The sequence below is a fragment of the Magnolia sinica genome, chromosome 6 (genome assembly GCF_029962835.1).
Source record: "Magnolia sinica isolate HGM2019 chromosome 6, MsV1, whole genome shotgun sequence".
NCBI lineage: Eukaryota > Viridiplantae > Streptophyta > Magnoliopsida > Magnoliales > Magnoliaceae > Magnolia > Magnolia sinica.
In genome coordinates this window covers 88,252,568-88,275,572 of record NC_080578.1, presented here as the reverse complement: position 1 = coordinate 88,275,572, position 23,005 = coordinate 88,252,568, and the positions used below count along the sequence as shown (strand labels likewise).

The window sequence follows — 23,005 nt, the reverse complement described above, 5'->3', positions numbered from 1 at the left end:
AGGGCGGGAGAGAGAATGAAGGAAGGGAATCGGGGGCGTAGGAGGTGAGAGAGAGAGAGAGAGAGAGAGAGAGAGAGAGAGAGAGACGGGGTGGGGAGTGAGAGAGACAAGTAGGGTTTATATATATATATATATATATAGTCAGATATCCATCGGTTTTACCTCTTACATAGCGCCGATGAAAGAAGAACGCAAATGCCGGTTTTACCTCTTTTTGTTGTAGTGTCTCCACCACAATATATACCGTTTTCTTTCCAACTTGGTGGGATTTTCCTACCATGTCACTAATTTTCATGGCTATTGATTCAACACAGCTTAGAGGAATGTCCATGTTGGAAACTATCTTAGAAAAACGGATTTTAGACATCTCAACTTGCAAGAAATACTGAAGCTCGTACTCCATCTTCACCACCCTGCAAACTTCCATGTCAGTCACGGATCGGTGTCCCCATATATCTAATTGCATGGAGCATTCTTTTAACTGAAGTTCCATGAATAGCATGGGCACTTGGACTTCAGATGGTATTTCATCCAATTTTTCATAGATTCTTGGCCAATAAAAACGTATGATATTTTTGTGGCTGACCATGTAGGATGATTCATTCACAGCCAAGTGAAATTCATGATCCAACAACGTGTCTGAGTCATTGGCTAACATGTTGAATTCATCTTCAACATCGATGGACGAGTCGTATTCGTCATGGGATGATGTAATCGAGACTTCTTCATCTTCAACAGCTACGGACGAGTCGAATTCATCATTGGACGATGTATTCGAGACTTCTTCATCTTCAAGAGCGACGAACGAGTCGAATTCATCATGGGGCGATGTATTCGAGACTTCTTCAACGAAGGACATGGGTGTTGTTGTGTAGTCACCTGAATTTGAATTCATAAGTAGAGAGAAAGATGGTTTGGAAAAATGGCTATTGTTGTTGATTTATATGGATGGTGTTTCTAAATTGATAAACAAAGGCTATTGTTATTTATTTATATGTATGGTGTTTCTAAATCCATATGTGTTTATAATTAACGAGTTACATTAACACTACGGACATGGATCCTGCGATGGGAACTTAGGTGGGGCCCACCATTATGTTTGTGGCAAATCCAATCTGTCCATCTGTTTGGCTAGTTCGATTTAGGGCATGCAACCAAAATTTCCCTCCTTTGTGGCTTACTTGAGTTTTGGATCCGCATAATTTTTTATTGCATATACTAAAATGGACGTTGGATTTATCACAAATATCACGGTGGGCCCCAGCTAGCTTCCCAGCACAACAACTTCTGCGAAAGGCAGGAAATCCGTGTCTATCACGGACGCGGTTTGGCTAGTAAGTAGAGTTGGGCATTGGACCGAGTCGGATCGGATTGGGTCCAACTCGATCCGATCCGAAATGTAGGGAGGCTGATCTGAACTCGATCCGATCTGGGACCGGGTCCGAGAGATCTGACTCGATCCGAACTTCACTATTGGCCTAACCCAAACCGAGTCTGACTCGGTTATGGAAACCGAGTCGGATAGGGTTGGGCACGATTCGGATCAAAATTTTTAACGGTGAAAATCATTATCCTCGCTGCTATTTTTGATGTAGTCCATTTGAGCTTTAGATATGATTCAACTTTTTTTCAAATGCTCTAAAATGATCACCAAGATTGAATAAATGGTATGGATATAATAAATACATCATTGTGGGGCCCATGTAATTTTCATCTCATTTGAGCCATTCCTACAACTCAGAGCTCGAGGTGCAGACTCTGCTCGCCTTTGCACGACACATGGTGCAGACGTGCTGTGCACGAAAGCACAGTGGCAGTGGCTTGCTTAGCAAGAAAGCACAGCGGCGTGCTATGCACAGTGCGTTGCACTATATTGACATTAGCAAGTTCTGTGGGTTTAATCATGGGGCATGTGTTATATCCAAACCGTTCATGCATTTGGCGAGCTCATCTTAAGGCTTGAGACGAAAAATAAGACAGATCTAACTATCAAGTGGACCACACAAATTGTTTAAGGTGAAAATCATTATCTCTGCTGCTATTTGTTGTGTGGTCCCGATGATCTTTGGATATTATTCATTTTTTGGATAATGCTCTATAATGATCTCTAAAAATATATAAACGGTGTAAATATAATAAATACATCACTGTGGGGCCCATATAACTTTGATATCCTTTGAACCGTTCGTACAACCCGGAGCTCGAGGAGCATCAGACGTCACTCGTCAGTGCGTCTTTGTAGGAGACGGATTGGCTACTCCCCCTGCCACTAACCAACAGCTGGTGGTCAGTGCTACGTGGGCTTCACCATGATGTATGTGTTTCATCCATGACGTCCATCTATTTTTCTATATCATTTCATGATATTACAAAAAAATGAAGTAAATCCCAATCTCAAGTGGACCACATTACTAGAAACAGTGTTGAATGAACATTAACCATTAAAAACTTGTTGGGGGCCATAAAAGTATTGGATCAAGCTGATATTTGTTTTTTCCCTTCAATGGGGTCTTTATGACCTAATCAACAGATTGGATGTCAAATAAACAGTATAGTGGGCCTTAGGAGGATTTAAATGATGGATATACAATCACTATTGTTTTCCTGTAGTGTGGTCCATTTGAGATATATATCCCTCTTGTTTTTGGGATAAAGCCCTAAAATGATCTTTAAAAATGGATGAATGTGATGGATGAAATACATACATCATGGTGGGGCCCATAGAGCACCGACCACCAGCCACGGGGCTGGTGTCAGGGGGAGTAGCCAATCCATTCCCTAAGAAAGGCTTTCGCATGAAGCTCCTGCGCAAGTATTCCGGGTGGGGCCCACCGCGATGTTTGTGAGAAATCAAACCTGTCTATCTATTTTTCAATCTCATTTTAGGACACATGAGAAAAAACAAGGTGGATCCAAAACTCAAATGGCCCACAAGAGATGAAAAAGTGGGGATTTATTTTGCACCATTGAAATATTTATATGGCCATCAAAGTTTTGTATTGGTCTAAGTTTATAGTTTTTGGCATTTTCACTTCATCCCAGTAAAAATGACCTTATAAGCACTTTGGATGGCATATAAACATCAAGACAGATCCTAAGAAGGTTTCAACGGTAGGAATTCCTTTACCCACTATTTCATCTCGTATGGCCCAGTCGAGTTTTGGATCCTCCTAATTTTTGGTCACATATCCTAAAACGAGCTCAAAAAATGGATGGACGGGTTGGATTTCTCATAAACATCATGGTAGACCCCACCTTGCATCCCAGCATAGGAACTTCCTGAGAGAGCCTTCCGCAGCAGGCGTCCTCTCTCCGTCTTCCTAACTTCTTGAGAAAGCCTTCCGCAGCAGGCAACCTACACCAGCTATATAGCTGGTGTGTACTGAGTAAACTCTATTGGGGCCCACCGTGAATGCATGTGGGTTATCCACTCTAGATCAGGTTGGGTCGGATCAGATCGAATCCATTCAGATCGGGGTTCGGATCGAATCGGTCCGGATTGACCACGATCCAAACTCGATCCGGAAAACATTCGAATCTGAGTGGCCCAACTCGACCCGCACCGATCCAAACTGTCGGATCGGGTTGGATCCACCGGATCAGGTCAAAAATGCCCAGCTCTACTAGTAAGTAGTGACGCTGCCAGCAGCCGGGTAACAAGTGGTTGGTGCTATGTGGACCCACCATGATATATGTGTTTTATCCACTCCGTCCGTCCATTTTGAAAGATAATTTTAGGGCTTGATCCCAAAAATGAGTTATATTAAAATCTCAGGTGGACCACACCATGGGAAAACAGTAGTGATTGAATGTCCACCATTAAAAATCTCCCAGGCCCATTGTAATGGTTATTTGACATTTAACCTATTGATTAGGTCATATAGACTTGGATGAAGGGAAAAAATAATATATCAGCTTGATCCAAAACTTTTGTGGCCCAAATAAGTTTTTAATGGTGGGCGTTCAATCAATACTGTGCGGCCCACTTGAGATTTTGATCAACCTAATTTTTAGGCTCATACCATAAAATAATATGCAATAATTTGTGGATGGCATGGATGAAACAAATACATCATGGTGGGGACAACAAGGAACAACAAAACACCAACCATTAGCCATTGACTAGTGGTAGGGTCAGTAGCCAATCCGTTTCCTTCACGGGGAGTTCCCGCAACCCACGCGGCTTCGGTGGATACCCAAATGGCCGGATCCACCTAAGTGGGTGAGATCCCTAACCGTGGGGCCCACTATGATGTATGTGACTTATATCCACATCGTCCATCTGTTTTGAAAACTAACTTTAGCTCATGATCCCAAAAGTGAAGTAGATCTAAATCTCAAGTGAACCATAATATAGGAAATAGTGGTAATCAATCATTAGAACTAGCCGTGGGTTATAAGGGCCTGTTTGGACAATGGTATTAAGTTGTATTAAATGATATTGCATTACTAATCCCACTTGTAAATTGGGAATGGCATGTTTGGAAGGAGTGTGAGATGGATTAAAATTAACTTTGTAGGCTTTGAAAAATGACTATTGTGTTGGAAAGTATGAGATGGGATTACCAATCTCATAGATGATGGATTTTTGCTTCATCCAGGTTCAATTCAAATGTAATTTGAAAGTAAACTTTGGAATTTATTTTTTAATGCATACATTATGAAACATGGATACACCCAATTGGGGAGACAGTACCTTGCACATGCATTTATTGTAACTTTTACAATTTTATCTACCGTGATCCCACCTAATGCAGCTCGCCAAACCGGCCCTAAAAGTTTTGGATCAAGTTAATATTTTTGTGGTATCTTTATTGAGATCTTTGTGACTTTATCAATAAGTTGGATGGAAAATAAAAAATAAAAATTCCAGTGGCCCTCTGTGAAGTTTTTTAACGGTGGAGATTCGATCACAACTGCTTTTTGTGATTTGGTCCACCTAAGATTTGAATCTGCTTTATTTTTTTGATCGCTCCTTAAAATGAGCTTTCAAAATAGATTAACGGCGTGGATATAAGTCCAATAGATAAAAGTGGCTCCATGGGGATCCACCCATACTGCTCCAAATTACACAAGCTCCGTGGAGCCCGCCGTTCTCTGGCAACTGTCTGCCACGCTTTGACTTCCTTTCCTTGTCATTCTGTGATTTGGACTTCTATCTCTTTGTACGAGTGTTGTTCGTCTGTATAAGGAGAAGGCAATTCTAGTGCCGTCGCTTTTCATCCGTCCACGTGTCATTTCCGATGACCTGGCTAACAAGTTACGCCCGATTTCTCTCCTGTTGGATACACAATACAACTTTTCCGATGACTTGGCTAACCAGATACCCTCAAATTGATTGCTAGCTACACAAAACAACTTTTAAAGCGTAGAACTTTTCTCAGTTCCACCCTTTGTTTTTTTGTGTTTGATCTACACCGTCCATCAAAATTTTAGGATAATTCCGGAGCATGAGCTCAAAAATAAGATATATCCAAAGCTCAAGTGTATCACAACACAGAAAAAACTGTGGGGATGGAACAAACCACCGTTGAAACTTTTTTAGGGCAAACGGTTAGGCTTATTTTCCATCTAACCTGTTCATAAGATCACAGGTACCCGAATGAAGTTAAAATACAAATATCTGATCAGATCCTTTTGAGCCCTAAATTCTTTTTAAATGTTGCATCGATTTCTACTATTTCCAGCCGTGTGGTCCATTTATCTTTATATTTAGGTTGTTTTTTAGTTCATATCCTAGTATTATCTGAAAAAAACATAAATGGATGGGTGGATCTAAAAAATATGTCATCACGAGACCCACGTAAATTTCACACGTCAAGTCCGTTGCTTGCCATGTGAGCCGCGGAGCGGATTAGGTAATACCCCGGCCCCACCCAAGGGAAGCGGATTGCTTGGTAACTCACTAAGCTTAGCGTGATGAGTAAACTCCGTGAGGCCCACCATGATTTATGTATTCTATCCGCTACGTCCATCCATTTTCCTAGATGATTTTAGGGCTTGAATCCAAAAATTAACTATATACAATGCTCAAATTGACCACGCCACAGGAAACAGCTGACTTCCACTGTTGAAAAATTCTTGGGGGCCACAAGTTTTGGATCAAGCTTATATTTGTGTTTTCTGTTCATCCATGTCTGTATGATATTATGAACAGGTTGGATGACAAATAAACATCACTGTGGGGCCTAGCAAGGTTTCAACAGTGGAAATCATTATCCCCACTATTTCTTGTGGTATGATCTAGTTAATCTTTGAATATGCTTCAATTTTGAGTTCAACCCCTTAAATTAGATGAAGAAATTGAATGGACCGTGTGTATAGACCACATACATTCAAGGTGGACTCAACTAAGTTTACTCAGTACCGTAAGAGCATACCGGGTTATGGTGCAGCCCTTACCGTCAGGCCCACCTTAATGTGTGTTTTGTATCCTGTCCATCCATTTTTCCAAGTCATTTAGCGCAATGTACCGAAAGCGACGTATATACAATTATCTGGTGGAACATACTATAGGAAAAGGTGGTAATTGACCATTAATGGGCCCAAAAGTTTTGGATGGAGATAATATTTGTTTTTTAACCTTCCTTCGGGATTACTTATCAACAGATTGGATGGCAGACAAAACTGCATAAACATTGAGGTGCTTCCTAGGAAGTTTTTAATGGTAGGTTATTCAATAAACATTGTTTCCTGAAGTATGGTCCACCTGATAACCGGATCTTTTAAAATTTTAGATGCATTCCTTAAAATGATCTGGAAAAAAGGATGGACGGGATGGATATAGAATATACACATTAAATTGGGCACCACGGTAAGGGACGCACCGTATTGTGTGAGGCCGGGTCTCACCTAATTGCTCCCGTGGTGGTGCGGTCGAGAGAAGAAAATCCAAAGTGCTGACATGTGGAACTTTCATGTTTCACATATGTTCATGACACACGTATCAGATCCACACCGTTCATCAAATTTTTTTCATACTATTTTATGAAAGGAGAAAAGAACAAGAGAAATCCAAGTTTTAAGTGAGAAACACTATTTTAGGGAAAGAGAAAAAACAAGACAGATCCGAGTCTTAAGTGAGCCACACCATAGAAACATTGAGAATTGGATACCTATAGTTGAAAACCTCTTGAGGTAAGAAGGTTTCAACGTTAGTCATTCAATCCCCGCTGCTTTACGTGGTGTGGTCCATTTTAACTTTAAATATATCTCATTTTTGGGTTTACACTTTAGAATGAGCTGTAACAATTAATGGACGGTGTGGATTTAAAACATAAATCAATGTGGGGCCCATAGAAGCTTCATATATTAAAAGTTCTATAATCTATTTGGGAGAGAGAAATCCCGACGTATCTAAGTCATTAGTGATGACGTGGACCAATGACAAGCAATGGTACTAGATTTTCCTGTGTGTGCAGACGATCCGCACTCGTGCTTGGAGTTAAAAGTAAAAATTAAAAAATTAAAAAAAATTAAAAAATTGAAAAAAAACTGATATCTTCATCACCGATAGAAGAACTATATAGGGTTAGACAATTGGGGCTGCCACTGGACCAGAAACAATACGAGGCAGCCTATCACATCCATATACATCATTGAACCGAGTGGAAACATCACCTTCCCCACACTAAATTCTCTAATAGAACCCAACCCTACCTTATCTAGCATGGCCAGCCCCGTATGCATAGCGGAAGATCTGCGACGTCCCTAAATACCTAGTTCCCATAATTCCTACTTCCCATGCGGTCTAGCTAATGTAGAGCAGGTTGCAGACACTTTCATGTCCAAGATGAACCAAAGAAGACCCAATCGGGGGTCGATGATGTCATCAAGATCATCAGATCCTTAAAACAGGCATATCTCATAAACCGGAATGAGTTACTTGACGTACCATATATGATTTTGGGGTAAGACAAGCTACTTTAGCCAACCAACCCAGAATAGTCGGGTTTCCCATGCCGATTTTGTGAGATTTCATCATATCGATGGTCGAATTATATGTTTATTTCTGTTTTTACTATTTTTAATAAGTTTTCATTTAATTACAACTCTTCACCCGTTGGGCTTTATGAGTTGTGTCCAACATGAAAAGTGCTTAGAAAAATTACGAGAATAACATGATTAAGCCACATAGGACAGTTACTATAAATAAAAAAAAATACTATTTATAGTAAGTTGCGAATTCTAGGAGTTTTAGTTGTAGTTTGATTTTGAAATTTCTCACATTGTTTAGTATCCCTATTTAAAGGGTTGTGAACTCGTTTATTTTAATCAATTTATGAATTTTCATGAATAGTATATATTCTTGCTTTTTCCTCGTGTATTCGAGAAGTCTCTATGAGGAGTCTAGAGAAGCTGTGTGGGGATGAACATCAATTGGTATCAGAAATGAGGTCGATCACCATCTTCCTCAAGAATAATTACTTTGAATCCACGAAGCTTCTCTCAGAGAGACTTCTTGAATCCACGAGGAAAAAAAAATAGAAATAGTATTCATGAAAATTCATAAATTGATTAATTGAAATAAATGGCTTCATAACCTTTTAAATAGAGATACTAAGCAATGAGAGAAATTTCAGAATCAAACTACAACTAAAACTCCTAAAATTTGCAACTTACTAAAAATAATAAATTTTCTACTTATAGTAAGTGTCCTATGTGGCTTAACCACGTTATTCTCTTAATTTTTCTCCTAACGGATGAAGAGTTGTAATTAAACTAAAACTTACTAAAAACGGAAATAAACATGGAATTCAACCATACGGTGGAATCTCACAAATTCAGCGTAGGAAACTCGGCTTAGCCAGGTTGGTTGGCTAAAAATAGCTCGTCTCGAGTAACTTATTCCGGTTTGTGAGATATGCTTGTTTTTAAAGTTCTGATGGTCTTGATGACTTCTGCCTCTGATCGGGTCTTCTCTGGTTCATCCTGGACATGAAAGTGTCAGCGACCCACTCTACATCAGTCGCCCTCCACTTTAAAAGAATTCGTCCTCGAGTTCTCATGCTGCTTCGGTTCTTGATACTTGGTCTAGTGTGTTGTAACGATACCCGGATCAAAAGTTGTGATCAATTTACGGTCCACCTTCTTTTGGTCCAAGTATGTTAGGAGTGTATTTGTAACACGTTCTACATCACCAGCCTATCTGCCGGGTCATTTCATTCTCTCAAAATGTGTGGGTAATTTGGGTACAGGTTCTCTTTTTCAGGCGCCCTATTCTAGCAAGCCAATAGCTAATTTTCCACGGCAGTTGTGACTGCCCATTGAGGGCGGCCACCACCAATTTAGAGTCCGTTTCAACCTCCACCTCGAGTTGAATGTTGAGCACCCCATGGTGGGCTTGACCATAATATATTTGTTTTATCCATGCTATCATTACAAAAATTATTTTTGGACATGAACCAAAAATCAAGTAGAACTATGTCTTATGTGGACTACAAAATGGAAAACACTACTGATTGAACACCAACCGTTGAAAAAACTCAAATCTCTTCAAACTGTTGAGGCGGCATCTGGAACCGGCAAATCGGGCACACATGGTTCTTCTCCAACCATTGAATTATGCATTCGCTATCAAAAACATGTGAGCACGGCATCCGTATGACCTCCATCCCTGTAGAGAAGTCATTCAAACAAATTGCACACTTGATCTCATCATACTTACCTTTGTTGAATGTCATCCTTTCCAACGCTTCGATTGAAGATTTTGATGCTGGGACTGCACTAGTCCTCTGATAAGCCATATCACCAATTGATTCTCTCAGTGCTGCAGCCAATGTCTCTTCTCCATCTTCATCTTCTTTGACTAATATCAAAACCTCAATCTCTGCAACAATATATAACGTTTTCTTTCCCACTTGGTGGGCCTTTTTTGCCATGTCATTAATTTTCACGGCTACTGATTCAACACAGGTTAGAGGAATGTCCATGTGAGAAACCATCCCAGCAAAACACGCTTTAGATATCTCGACTTGCAAGAAACACTGAAGCTTTTCCCACATCTTCACCACCCTGCAAACTTCCATGTCAGGCACGGATGGATGTCCCCATACATCTAACCTCCTGCAGCATTCTTTTAACTGAATTTCCATGAATAGCATGGGCACTTGGACTTCAGATGGTATTTCATCCAATTTTCATAGGTTCTTGGCCAATAAAAACGTGTGATATTTCCATGGCGGACCATGTAGGATGATTCATCGACGGGCACGTGAAGTTCATTATCCGATAGCGTGTCTGAGTTATCGGCTAACATATTGAATTCATCTTCAATAGGGACGAACAAGTCATCTTCAACGGCATCTAACATGTCGAATTCATCTTCAACAGTGACTGACAAATCGAATTCATCATGGGACGATGTATTCGAGACTTCTTCAACGAAGGACATGGATGCTGTTGTGTAGTCACCTGAAGTTGAATTCATAAGTAGAAAGAAAGACGGTTTGGAACAGAAGCTATTGTTATTGATTTATATGGATGGTGTTTCTAAATCCGTAAACAAAGGCTACTGTTGTTTATTTGTATGGATGGTGTTTCTAAATCCCGGAACGGATGGCTACTCCCCCTGCCACCAGCCCGTGGCAGATGGTCGGTGCTCTATGGGACCCATCATGATGTATGTGTTTAATCCATTCCGTTCATCCATTTTTAAAGATCATTTTAAGGTTTCATGTAAAAACTGAGAGATATTTAGTCTCAGGTGAACCACACCACAGGAAAACAATGGTGATTGGATATACACCATTAAAATCCCTCTATGGCCCACTGTACTGTTTATTTGACATCCAATCTGTTTATTAGGTCAGACCTAGATGAAGGGAAAAAAGAAAGATCAGCTTGATCCAAAACTTTTATGGCCCCCAAAAAGTTTTTAATGGTCATTGTTAATTCAACACTGTTTCCTTTAATGTGGTCCACTTGACATTTGGATATAATTAATTTTTGGTATCATACTATAAATTTATCTATAAAAATAGATGGACGGCATGGATGAAATAAATACATCATGGTGGGGCCCACATAGCACCGACCATCAGCCATTGGCTGGTGGCAGGGGAGTAGCCAATCCGTTTCCCTAAATCCATACGCGTTTATAATTAATGAGTTACATTAACGCTAGGGACGCGGATCCTGCGCTGGGAAGTTAAGTGGGGCCCACAGTGATGTTAGTAACAAATCCACTCCGTCCATCTGTTTAGCCTCACGTGTGGCAGGATTCGCATAATTTTTTTTTTCGGATGTCTTAAAATGGACGGATGGATTTATCACAAACATCAAGGTGGGCCCACCTAGCTTCCCGACACAGCAACTTCTGCGAAAGGCAGGAAATTCGTCAGGAGAGTTCGCGCAACCCACGCGGCTTCGGTGGATACCCGGATCGACTTGGGTGGGTGGGATCATTGACCGTGGGGCCCACTGTGATATACGTCCCTTAAATCCACGCCGTCCATCTGTTTTGAAAATTCACTTTAAGGCATAATAAAAAAAAAGCTGAAGCAGATTCAAATCGCAAGTGAATTATAATATAGGAAATAGTGGTAATCAATCATTAAAAACTTACCGTGGGCCACAAAGTTTTGGATTAAGTTGATATTTTTGTGGTCTCTTGGTCCATGTCTTTGTAATTTTATCAACAAGTTAGATGGAAAATAAACATTTCAGTGGCCCTATAACGTTTTAATGATGGGGATTCAATGACAATTATTTCTTGTGATAGAGGCCACCTACAATTTTGATCTGCTTCATTTTTTTGTTCCTACCGTTAAATGAGCTTTCAAAATAGTTACATGGAGGTTTCTTTGAGTTCTTTTCCTTGTCATACTATGATTTAGACTTTTATCAAATGCGGGGAGTGTGAATCGTACGCCGGATTTCTCTCCACCGAATAGATTGCTATCTACGCAATATAACTTTTAAGGCGTGGAACTTTTCTTGAGTTCCACCGTAATTTTTATGTCAGATCTATATCGTCCATCAATTTTCTTGAATAATTCTAGAGCATGAGCTTAAAAATCAGATATATACAAAGCTCAAGTCTTTCACACCAGAAAATAAGGGCGGGGATTGTACAAACAGCTGGTAAAACTTAACTAAGGCCAACCCTTAGGCTTATTTTTCATCTAACCTCTTCATAAGATCACATAATACCTTGTTGAAGTTCAAATATAAATATCATCTTGATCATAGCTTTATGTGCCCCAAATAAGTCTTCATTGGTAACATCAATCTCCTCTATTTTCAGTGGTGTGGTCCACTTTAGCTTTAAATCTTCTTTAGTTTTGAGCTTGTTTCCTAGAATGATATGAAAAACTAGATGCATGGTGTGGTTCTAAGAAATACTTCATCCCGAGGCCCACGTATACTTCATGCGTTAAGTCCATTGCTTGCAATGTGAGGTGGGGGACCCCGGCTCCACCCAAGACAGTGCAGCCCTTACCATGTCAACATGAAGCACATACAATTATTAGGTGTACCATACCATAGGATTACTATACCATAGGAAGAAAGTGGTGATTTACCATTAGCCGTTTTGCAAGAAGATATTTGTTTTTTCCCTTAATTTATTTAGGATTGTGTGAACTTATCAACAGATTGGATGGTACACAAAAACTACCAAAACATCTACTTAGGAAGTTTTTAATGGTATGTTGTTCAATTACCACTGTTTCGTGAAGTATGGACCATCTGATGATCGGATCTTTTAAAATTTTGGAAGCATGCCCTAAAATGATAGGAAAAAATAGACCAACAAGGTGAATACAAAATACACACGTCAAGATGGGCAATACAGTAAGTGTCGTACCTCCTTGTGTGAGGTTGGGGTTTCACCTGATCCGCTCTGGTGGTGCGGTCGAGAGAAGAAAACCCAAAGTGTTGACAAGTGAAACTTTCATATGCCAATATTATTATGACATATGTATCAAATCCACACCGGCCATAAATTTTTTCATACTATTTCAGGGAACCAGACAAAAAACGATACACATTCAAGCCTTAAGTGAGCCACACCATAGAAATAGTGAGAATTGAATGTCTATTATTGAAAACTTATTGTGCCACGGATGACTATGATCAAACTCATATTCATGTTTTCACTTCACCCAGGTCTGTGTGACCTTACGAAAAGGTTAGATGGCAAATAAACCTCAAACTCGACATTAAGAAGGTTTCAAAAGTAGTTGTTTAATATATAATACTTTATGTGGTGTGTTACACTTAACTTTGTATGTGCTTCATTTTTGGGCTCATGCTCTGGTAGGGGTGTACAACGAGTCGAACTGAATCGAGATGGCCTCAACTTGACTCGACTTGGCCACTAGCTGACCCTAGCTCGAACTTGGCTTGGCTTGGTCCTCGAGCCTAATTGGCCAGCTCGGCTCGATTCGGTCAGCAGCTTGAGCCAGTTTGAGCCGAGTTCGCCATTGCAGCATTTCCACAAATACCTAGACTGCACGTTCAAAATCCTACTGTATTACATATAACAGCAATGGTTTTGAAGCTATTTTACCAAACATCTTCTAAGCAACATAAAAACCAAGAAAAAAAGGGTATTTGTTTCAGGTACATACCTTCCTTGCCATCAGCCATACTTTGTTGAGTCATTTCATCAAACACTTGGTGAGCAACATCAATATCAAAGTAACCAAGTCACCGAACTAGTTCGATCCGAGTTCGATTCGAGCTGGGTTCTATCTAAGTCAAGTCGAGCTGGAGCTAGCTCGAACTTGGCTTAAACTCATTTTCGAGCTCAAAAAATCACCTCAACTCGGATCAAACTCAGCTTCAAACCGAGTCGAATCGAGCATTTTCGAGTCGAGTAGAGCGAGCTAACCGAGCTAGCTCTGTTCGTGTACACCCCTATGCTCTGGAATGTATAAAAATTGATGGACGGTGTGGATCTAAAATATAAATCATTGTGGGCCCTTAAAAGCTCCATGCGTTGAAAGTGGGTTGTCTAGCAAGAAAAATCTATTTGGGAGAGAGAAATTGGATGTATCTTGGTCATCGGTGATGACATGGACCAATGAAAAGCAACGGTACTGGATTTTCCTATGTGATTCAATAGGCGCAGATTTCCTATGAAAGCCTGTGGCAGGAAGTTCTTGAGCAAGGATGCTGGTTGGGGCCTACTGAGATGTTTGTGAGAAATACACACTGTCTAGCCCTTTCACAAGCTCATTTTAGGACGTGTGACCAACAATGAGGTGTATCCAACACTCAAGTGGGCCACAAAAGAGGAAACAATGGGAATTCAATAGCATCGTTGAAGTATTCTTATGACCATAAAATTTTTATACCAGGCTATATTTTTGGTGTTTTCACTTCATCCCATTGGGAATGATATTATAAACGGTACAGATAGTTCATGAACATCAAGGTGGATATCAGGATAGTTTCAAAAGTAGGAATTTCTTTCCCCAATTTTCCCTCTCATGTGACCCACTTAGTTTTGTATCCACCCTATTTTTGGTCTCATATTTAAAATGAGTTCAAAAAAACAGATGAACGGAATGAATTTCTCACATATATTTAAGTAGGCTCCACCCAGCATCCTTGCGTAGGAACTTCCTACTAAAGGCTTTCTAAGGAAATCCACGTCAGCGTTCAACACATACCATCCGCATTCCTTCGGATGCGGATTTCATGCGAAAGCCTTCTGCATGAAGTTCCTAAGCCGGAAACTTAGGTGAGGCCTACCATAATGTTTGTGAGAAATCCACCTCATTCATCCATTTTTTGAGATCATTTTAGGATTGGTGACAAAAATCGAGCAGGATCCGGGACTCAAGTAAGCCGCACTAAAGGAAAATGTGTGTAGGGAAATTCCTGTTGTTAAAACATTCCTGGTGTCGACAGTAATCTTTATATGCCATCTATACTATTTATAACGTCATTCATATTGGGATGAAATGAAAACAAAAATAGTATACAGATTCAAAGCTTCTGTGGCCACACGAATATTCCAATTGTTGACGTTCAATAATCACGTTTTTGGCCCACGTGAGTATTAGAGACGGTTATTTTTTACCTTAAGTCCTAAAATGAGCTCAAAAAATGGATGAATGGAGTGGATTTCTCAAAAAAATCACCTCCGGCCCCACCTAAGTTCCCAGCGCAAGAACTTCCTGCGGAGGGCTTTCCCAGGGAATCCCTGTCCCATTCCTCCAAGGTGTTACCTGTAGAGCACCCTCAGGATTTACCACTATATGACCCATTTATGGCCAATTTACCTTTTTAAGCCCACTTCTTTTTACCTCTCTAAAATAAGCCTCAGCTGTACGGACGACTTGCCAAAGGTCGAAAATGCCCCTGCTTTTTCAGAAACGTGATTTCTAAAAGCTACGGTCAGACCTATGGCTATGGATTATAACCATAGCCATAGATACCATAATCCGTAGCCATAGAGGGACTATCTGGGGTGGGTTCGCGGAACTTCCGGCCCCCCGCCAGTTGCTAGCCTGTCCGGCGGGGCCACGCCCATCTGGCGGCCCCCTATGACTACAAATTATAACCATAACCATAGACGGACTGCCACGGTGGCAGTCTATGCATTTTTTTCTTTTACATGGAGATCTTTATTCTACCTACAATTTTCTCTAATACATATTTATATAAATATGTATATATAAGCATATAAAAATTTTTTCACTCTTTTTTTCATTTCTTTCTTTATTCATTTATCAAGAATATCTTCTAAACCAAAATTAGTTACTTGAGGTACCCTATATGATTTTGGGGTAGGAGAAGCTACTTTAGCCAACCAACCTTGTTATTTTCTAAGATTCCATCATGTTGATGGTCGAAAATCCATTTCATTCACTTCGCGGTCAATTTCATTCATTTCATTTACTTCGCGATCAATTCCATGCATTTCACGGTCAATCCCGACAAACGGGGCTGACCCCATCTAGACACGGTTGACCCTGAAAAATGCATGGAATTGACCATGAAGTGAAGTAAATTGACCGTGAACTAGAATCTATGAAAGTTCAATAAACATAAATCAAAGCAAAGTTAACACCCCAATCACGCTACAAGCTTCACCTCTTAGCCCTAGCTAAGAGGTTTAGCTAACCATGGATCTGATTAAATAATTCTAAGGGGTATGGGTACCGAGATGACGAGAATGGGGTACTACGGAGGCTGTCAGCGCCGGATTTGGCGATCGAAAATTTTGTGAGCCCGGTTTCCGAGTTCGGGGTATGACAACGTGTGCACAAGATCCAGGCTGTTCAAAAGTGGGCCTTCATAAATCATGTATTTTGTCCAAAAATAAGAGTGGTCTACTCATCAGGAGTATAACACATGCATAAGAAACAGACATAAAAAATTGACAGACAATCTAGAATGTACAAGTGTGGCTCATCTAATGATCCAACCGGCTCGATTTTTCGGCCAGAGAACATCCATGGAGGGACCCACTTGACCAATGGCCTGGGTCCTACATACACATGCCAGACTGGCACATTGTCTCTAAATATGCCAAGTTAGTATTGAGAGACTTGTTTATAAGAGTTTTTCTTTGTTTGTTTGTTTTTGTTTTTATTTTTTTTATTTTTTTGTCTCCCCCTTAAGTTATGATATATCTCAAAAATCATCTATATACAAAACTCAGGTGGGCCATACCATCTAAAACTATGTGAAGACATCCTAAAAAATATAAAAGCACTTGGTGGGGCCCACATGAGTTTTGAATGCGGCTGAAACTTGGTCTGACCCTCATCCAAGTGGGACACACATAATGAGTGGGTTGGATATGTGAATCACATCTAAGCAGGCACAATATATGATTATGAATGTTTTAAGGAAACCCATCTCCACTACATTTACGTGAGTTACTCATTACCCTTTGCATACTGAGTAAATTCTGTGGGGTCCACCATTTATTTATTTATTTTATCCACTCCGTTCATCCATGTTAACAGATAATTTGAGGTCTAAAGAACAGAAGGGAAGCATATCCAAAGCTCAAGTGGACCACACCACAGGAAATAGTGTGATTGAACCTCTACCATTGAAAAATTCTTGGAGGCCATAGAAGTTTTGGATTAAGCTGATGTTTGTGTTTTCTCTTCATTCATATCTTTTTTATATTATTAATAGGTTGGATGGCAAATAAACATGATTGTGGGCCCAAGGAAGGTATCAACTGTGAAAATCATTATTTCACACTGTTTCGTGTGACATGGTCCACTTGAGTTTTGGATTTACTGAAAATTTGGGATCAACCCACACCGTTAGGGCTGTTCACAAGTCGAGTTAGCTCGACTCGAGTCAGCTCGGATTGACTCGGTTTAAATGGCTGACTCGGGCCGAGTCAAGCTATTTTTTTGTAGTTCGTGTTGAGTTCAAGCCGAGTTCGACCAAGTTGTATTTCAACTTGACTCGACTCGAGCTCGACTCAACTCGACTCGTTATTAATTTTATAATTTATTAAATATTATATATATGGGGGTGTCGAACATGGGAACTTCTCATGAGGTCGAAATGTGTGGGCCCACCATGATGGGTGTCGAACATCTACCCCATTAGTAAGATGCACCATTCCATGGTCGGCTTGGGGCTTAAAAATCAAATCAATCCGTGAATTTTTTGGACCACACCACATACAAAAGTTGAGAGGGGTTACCTTCCATTAAAATATTGATAATCATTTGTTGGGTCCACCAAGATGTGGTTCACAAATCTAGCCCATCCATTATGTGTGTCCCACTTGGATGAGGAGTCAGACCAAGTTTCATATCCATCAAAATTTCAAATGGGCCCCACCAAGTGTTATTATATGTTTTAGGCATTTCTTCACATGATTTTAGATGGAATGGCTGTATACGATTGATTTTTGGGATATCCCATAATTTAACGGGGGCCCATCAAATGCATTCATCGACTATCTCATCAATTTATTTAGCTACGAGATTTCTAATAACCCTAAAGCTGACGTCCAGGATTTGCTTGAGAGAAGCTTCCAGATGATCGTGATTGGCTGGGATTCATCTTTCCTCAATAAGGAAATATTCTTTCCACCTTTTGCTGGCTAGGGATGCATTTTTGGAAACCATAGGGCTAACGAGGACTCTTAGGGTGAAGAGTGGATGGCTCCACATGCTACTGAACGGTCAGATTTTGCTAGCGGCGCTGCTGATGTGGATTTTCGCATTGGGAGAGAGACTGTGACGCCACGCTATCTGGAGTGGATTGTTGTGCATGTGAGTGTGTATCACCATGTGTAAGCCGAACGCGGTTACAGTCGGTGGGCCACCCCGATCCCGATAAACGGTCCAGATCATGGAAATGGTCCCTGATGGTGGGCCGTCATCAGCAACAGACGATTAGTCTGTTTAAATTTGAGACGGGTTGGAGAATTCAGTTGAAATTCGCTGGAGTTTGGTCTTTTATTGGGTCAAAGCTCGTTTAACCCGATACTTAAGTTTTATGCATGGCGTGTGCATACTATCTGTGCACATACACAGATCAGATGTTGGGTCCACATCATGATCTAGGTCGATCAACACCGTCCATTAGTCTTGGAAGGTCCCCTAATGGCTACAGATTAAAAGTTGGTAGGTTCAAGTGGTTAAGTGTTTATCTTTTAAGGATTTACGATCAGTAAGTGTAGATTATCGTGGGTCTCGATCACTCGTGGGTGAAATCTGAGCCATACATTCCTCGTATAAGGTTTGTTAATTGTTCTGGACTGAAGATCAATCCATCTCTATTCTTGTAAGGGGTCCTACTTGTGGATTTATCCTTGATGAGTGTTGATTATTTCAATTGGGCTGTTAGTTTCTATTTTCAATGTGTAAATTAGTAATCCCGAGGCGTGTTTAAAGGGAGATAGAATCTTTCTTTTAGCTAGGATCTCGCTACCAGGTTTATGTTAGTTCATGATGTTGGGAAGTGGAGTGGTTGATCCCATTTGCAAGTTGAAATTTACAATAAAAATTGAGGGTCATTACATCTGCTACGCAACCTCTCCTCTAGATTCAGAACTGTGTTGAAGTCACCTCCAATACGCCACGGACCCCACCGGGTAGATGTGAAGTCTGTCATCTCTTGCCAGAGGTTCTTACGTAAAATTCTTCCATCCTTAGCATAAATGAAGGATATAAGTAGGCGTTCCAATCTTCTCGAGAGACCAACTTGTAGGAAAATAAGTTGGTTTGATGCCCCTAACACATTGACATTCAAATAATTTATGTGAAAAATCTATATTCTCCCTCCATCACTCGCATTAGACAGTGAGGCATGATAACCCAGCCTCGGACTTGTTCTGATTCTATGATTATCCCTAACCATATAGGTTCCAGGATGGCCAGAATCCCTGGCAAAAACCTCATTACTAGTAATTTCAGTGTTTTGAGTGTGGCATTATTTCCCACTCCTCGGACATTTTAGATGAGGATACTATCCCATCAGACACTACATTAGAATTCGTAGCCCTCTTCTTTTGCCTCGACGACTTATCCGTCCAATTTACCAAATAAATACCTTACAAAACTTGAGTGGGGAAAGACCCCTTATCTCGGCCTGATACCTTTACTTTCCTCCCGAGGGGCACCTAATTCTATTGAGTCGTGATTTTTTGAGTTCCTTCTTTTTCTTTGCTGGTTGGGCTTCGGATGGTTAGCCTATTTTATCAACAATAGTAGCTTAACTCTAAGGATCCTTCCCAATAACTAAAATCTTAGCTCTCTACCCTAAAACCAGTTTAGGGGGTGAAACCCATGGTTGAAGATGGATGGCGTCCTTTACCCATGTTAGATCCCAGTGATGATTAAGGACAAATAATGAAAGGTCTATCTCCAAATGAAGACCTGAGGGAGGTCCCTTTATAAGATGATCGTCTTCAAAGAGTAAATGGTTGTTACTATCTGACTGGTTATCCTCCAGCTCATCATCTTCTGAGTTAATTACCATGGAATCTGCCACTATTGAGAGGTCGGGAATGCCTTCTCGGAAAAGGTCGCTTTTAACAACGCTAAATTTTAAACAATGCCCCTCCATGGATTTCAACGGGCTACAACCCACTGATCTAGCTCTTACTCTCCTTGTAAGAACTTGTTTATTATTATAGATTCTCCCACCTAGCTGTTCCCCATCCTCAAGGAACGAGGAGGGTTTAGACTAGTATCCAAGATGATCGAAGGTTCCCTATTGAGCTTCATGTTGTTTGGATTGATTAGGAACTTCTTGTTGTTGGACTAGGACTGAGGGGGTGGGAGACCCTCCCAACAATGCGCTCACAGATTGGGGCTGGATGAAATTTAGTTGGACAGTTGAGCTTTCTCTTCCTGACAGGAGTTGAATGTCCTCTGCTACAGAAAGGTAGAAAGTTTCCTCAGCTTAAATCTCCAGGGGAGGAGCTAGCGTAATTTGGGGTGGGGGGGGGGGGCAGTCAAATGGGGCTTCACTCCTATAGGGAGGATGTATTATCTTCTTGGGTCTCCTTCATTTTGTCCACCCCTGCTATCAGACGACTCCCCAAGATGGAGATGAGTTGTCCCTGAGCCCGGAAGAGGGGGTAAGTGAGGGGCTTAATTGGGGGTTAGAGGGTAATTGGGAAAAGGGGTGTAGCCTGTTCAGATGCAATGAGGAGAACATCTTAGGCCCTATCTTGGTCCTAAGAGGATAAGTGAGGAGAAATCCAACTGATGTCTTCATTCCCATTAATTTCGGCCAGGGTTGAAACATTTTGACAAATAGGTTAATCTGATGAGCGAGGGACTTGTTTAGCAAAGGACGCTTCCACCCAAGCCTTAGTTGAGATCCCTGTATCCTTTGTTAGATGCACCAGACACCTTGAACATTGTCTTCGATAGATGTCCTTGGGGCTCTGCCTCCGAGTTGGTTCAGGGTATCTAGTTTTACTGATAGCTCTTCAATTTTTGTGAAGACTAGGTAGGTTTTCCTTGCTGCCACCAGATTAATGACTTGGAAGATGTCCCTAGCTACCCAGACGTAATACCACCTTTAAACGAGCAAACACCTAAAAGATACCATATCTCGACATCACGTCAATCTCCACCACCTGCTCAAAATGTTGGCCAAGCTCCACTATCGCCAATTCGAACCACGATTATGTTGGGATTCCATAAATGCGAATCCAATAACCACTTCTCCCCGACACCAATTCTAAATCCCAGGCCTGAACTTACTCAAGACCCATTTGACTATGCATATATATTTCGATCCGATAAGAAATCAATTAATTCTACATGAGATTTAAACACCATTAGAAATCTCTTGTCAGAGATTCTAGTGAAATCTATAGTCGAGGAAATAAATCTTGATCCCCTGATGGCATCAATCGAATGAGGGGTTTTTTTTAAAAAAATAAAAATAAATTAAGTTTGTACATATTTCCCAAAAAAGATTTACAGCAATTTGGGCCTCCCGGGGAGAAAAAGCTCCCACGAGCGCCAAATCATATCCCTGTACAGACTTAAAAAATCCAAACCTGAATCGAGACGACATCAGGCCTCCCTTATGGAGCCCATACCAATCTTATCTAAAATATATGGGCCCCTGATGCATGCCGGGAGGTCTCTAATAGTATCAAATCTCGATTGATATTGATTCATTGTAGCGGCCTTCGCCCAGCCATCGGCTGGGCCATTACCTTCTCTCAGGATGAGGGAAATCGAGAAAGTACCCCTTTCCCTCAACTTGGTGATCCTAGCCCACCAATATCGCCACTTCCATGCTGGAGAGGACTTCCCAATGAATGCATGACCACACATTTCGAATTAGATTCTAGCATAATCTGATTATACCCAAATCGAATAAGTTACGGACACATGATTAACTGTAGTTGTACCAACCAGAGCCAGCTTCAGGGCTTTCAAGCTTCGATGCCACTATCTTCTCATCAGTATGCGCGGTAAGTGGTTCTGAGAGATGGGCTACATCCTGAGATTTTAGTTTAGGGTGAGTAGAAGCTGCCTCGAGGAAAAATAGTGGATGGCCTTGAAGGGGGGGGGGGGGTGTTTAATGTACTAAAAGACGTAGGAGCCTCAGTTGCTGTGGGGAGCGGAGTTTCACCCGCTAGACTTGGGTTGTGCCCTTCCACTCTGGGATGTGCTCTTCTCACTGTGGATAGGGTCTTTGATGCTAGAGGCTGGCTTCAGGCACGAGTGAAGGATGCCCTAGGTCTTGCAAACTTGACCGATACCTCCCTATCATCAATTATCTTGCCATCGAGGATGTCCCGAGCCGCATTCGCATTTGCAGCATAAAGGAAGCGGACGAAGGAGAATCCTCTTGGCCTTGAGGAGTTCAGATATTTAGGGATATACACATCCACCACCTTGCCATATTTTCCAAATATCTTCCCAATGTCCTGAGGGTTGCAATCGAATGGGAGATTGCCAATAAAGAGAGAGAAGTTTGTAGTCGGACGGGAATGCCCGTCTCCCATAAGGGAGGGGCAACAAAATCCCTAGAAGCAGAATCTCAGGACATTGCTACTTGGTGAACATAAACATATTATCAAACCACATGAATCTCAATACATCCTATATCTTATTTGGTTATTTGGCTTTTTGTTTGGCCTTTTTTCTTTTTTTTCTTTTTTTCTTTTTCTTTTTTTTAGTTTATCTTGGCCTACATCAATTGTGTGTGGGTGTTTTTCCACAACAAAGTATGTATATTAATTAATCTAGCATTGGAATGAGATTTGCTAAGCCAGATGCAACTAAAAGAGCTCATTACACTTCGCATGTGTCAATGTGGCACATGTGTGTTTCATCCAATTCATTTATTTATCCATTTATTTATGTGAGCTTGACAATGTAAATGCCCTTGTTTAATTTGGATCTAACTTGAAACTAGAGTGGAAACATGCATCCAATGGGTACCCAAACCTGATCTGAAAAGCAAGACCTTGACCTAGCAAGAGCCAGACCTGATCATGGGTTATGGGATATGTAGAACCCAACCCGAATCAGACGCATTGAAAACCATACTCAAACAAACACTGTACTTCCATCATGGAACAAGC

General features: G+C 40.9%; 1 protein-coding gene across 1 annotated transcript; it reads right to left on the bottom strand.

Annotated features, from left to right (window-relative positions):
• Positions 1 to 9,485: 9,485 nt before the first annotated feature.
• Positions 9,486 to 21,746, bottom strand: LOC131249705 (uncharacterized). The gene is made up of 3 exons (XM_058250480.1): positions 21,626 to 21,746; positions 10,187 to 10,413; positions 9,486 to 10,082 (listed from the first exon to the last, which is right to left on the bottom strand). Exons 1-3 carry the CDS (start codon positions 21,744 to 21,746, stop codon positions 9,486 to 9,488), a joined length of 945 nt encoding a protein of 314 aa, XP_058106463.1.
• Between the last annotated feature and the right edge of the window lie 1,259 nt (positions 21,747 to 23,005).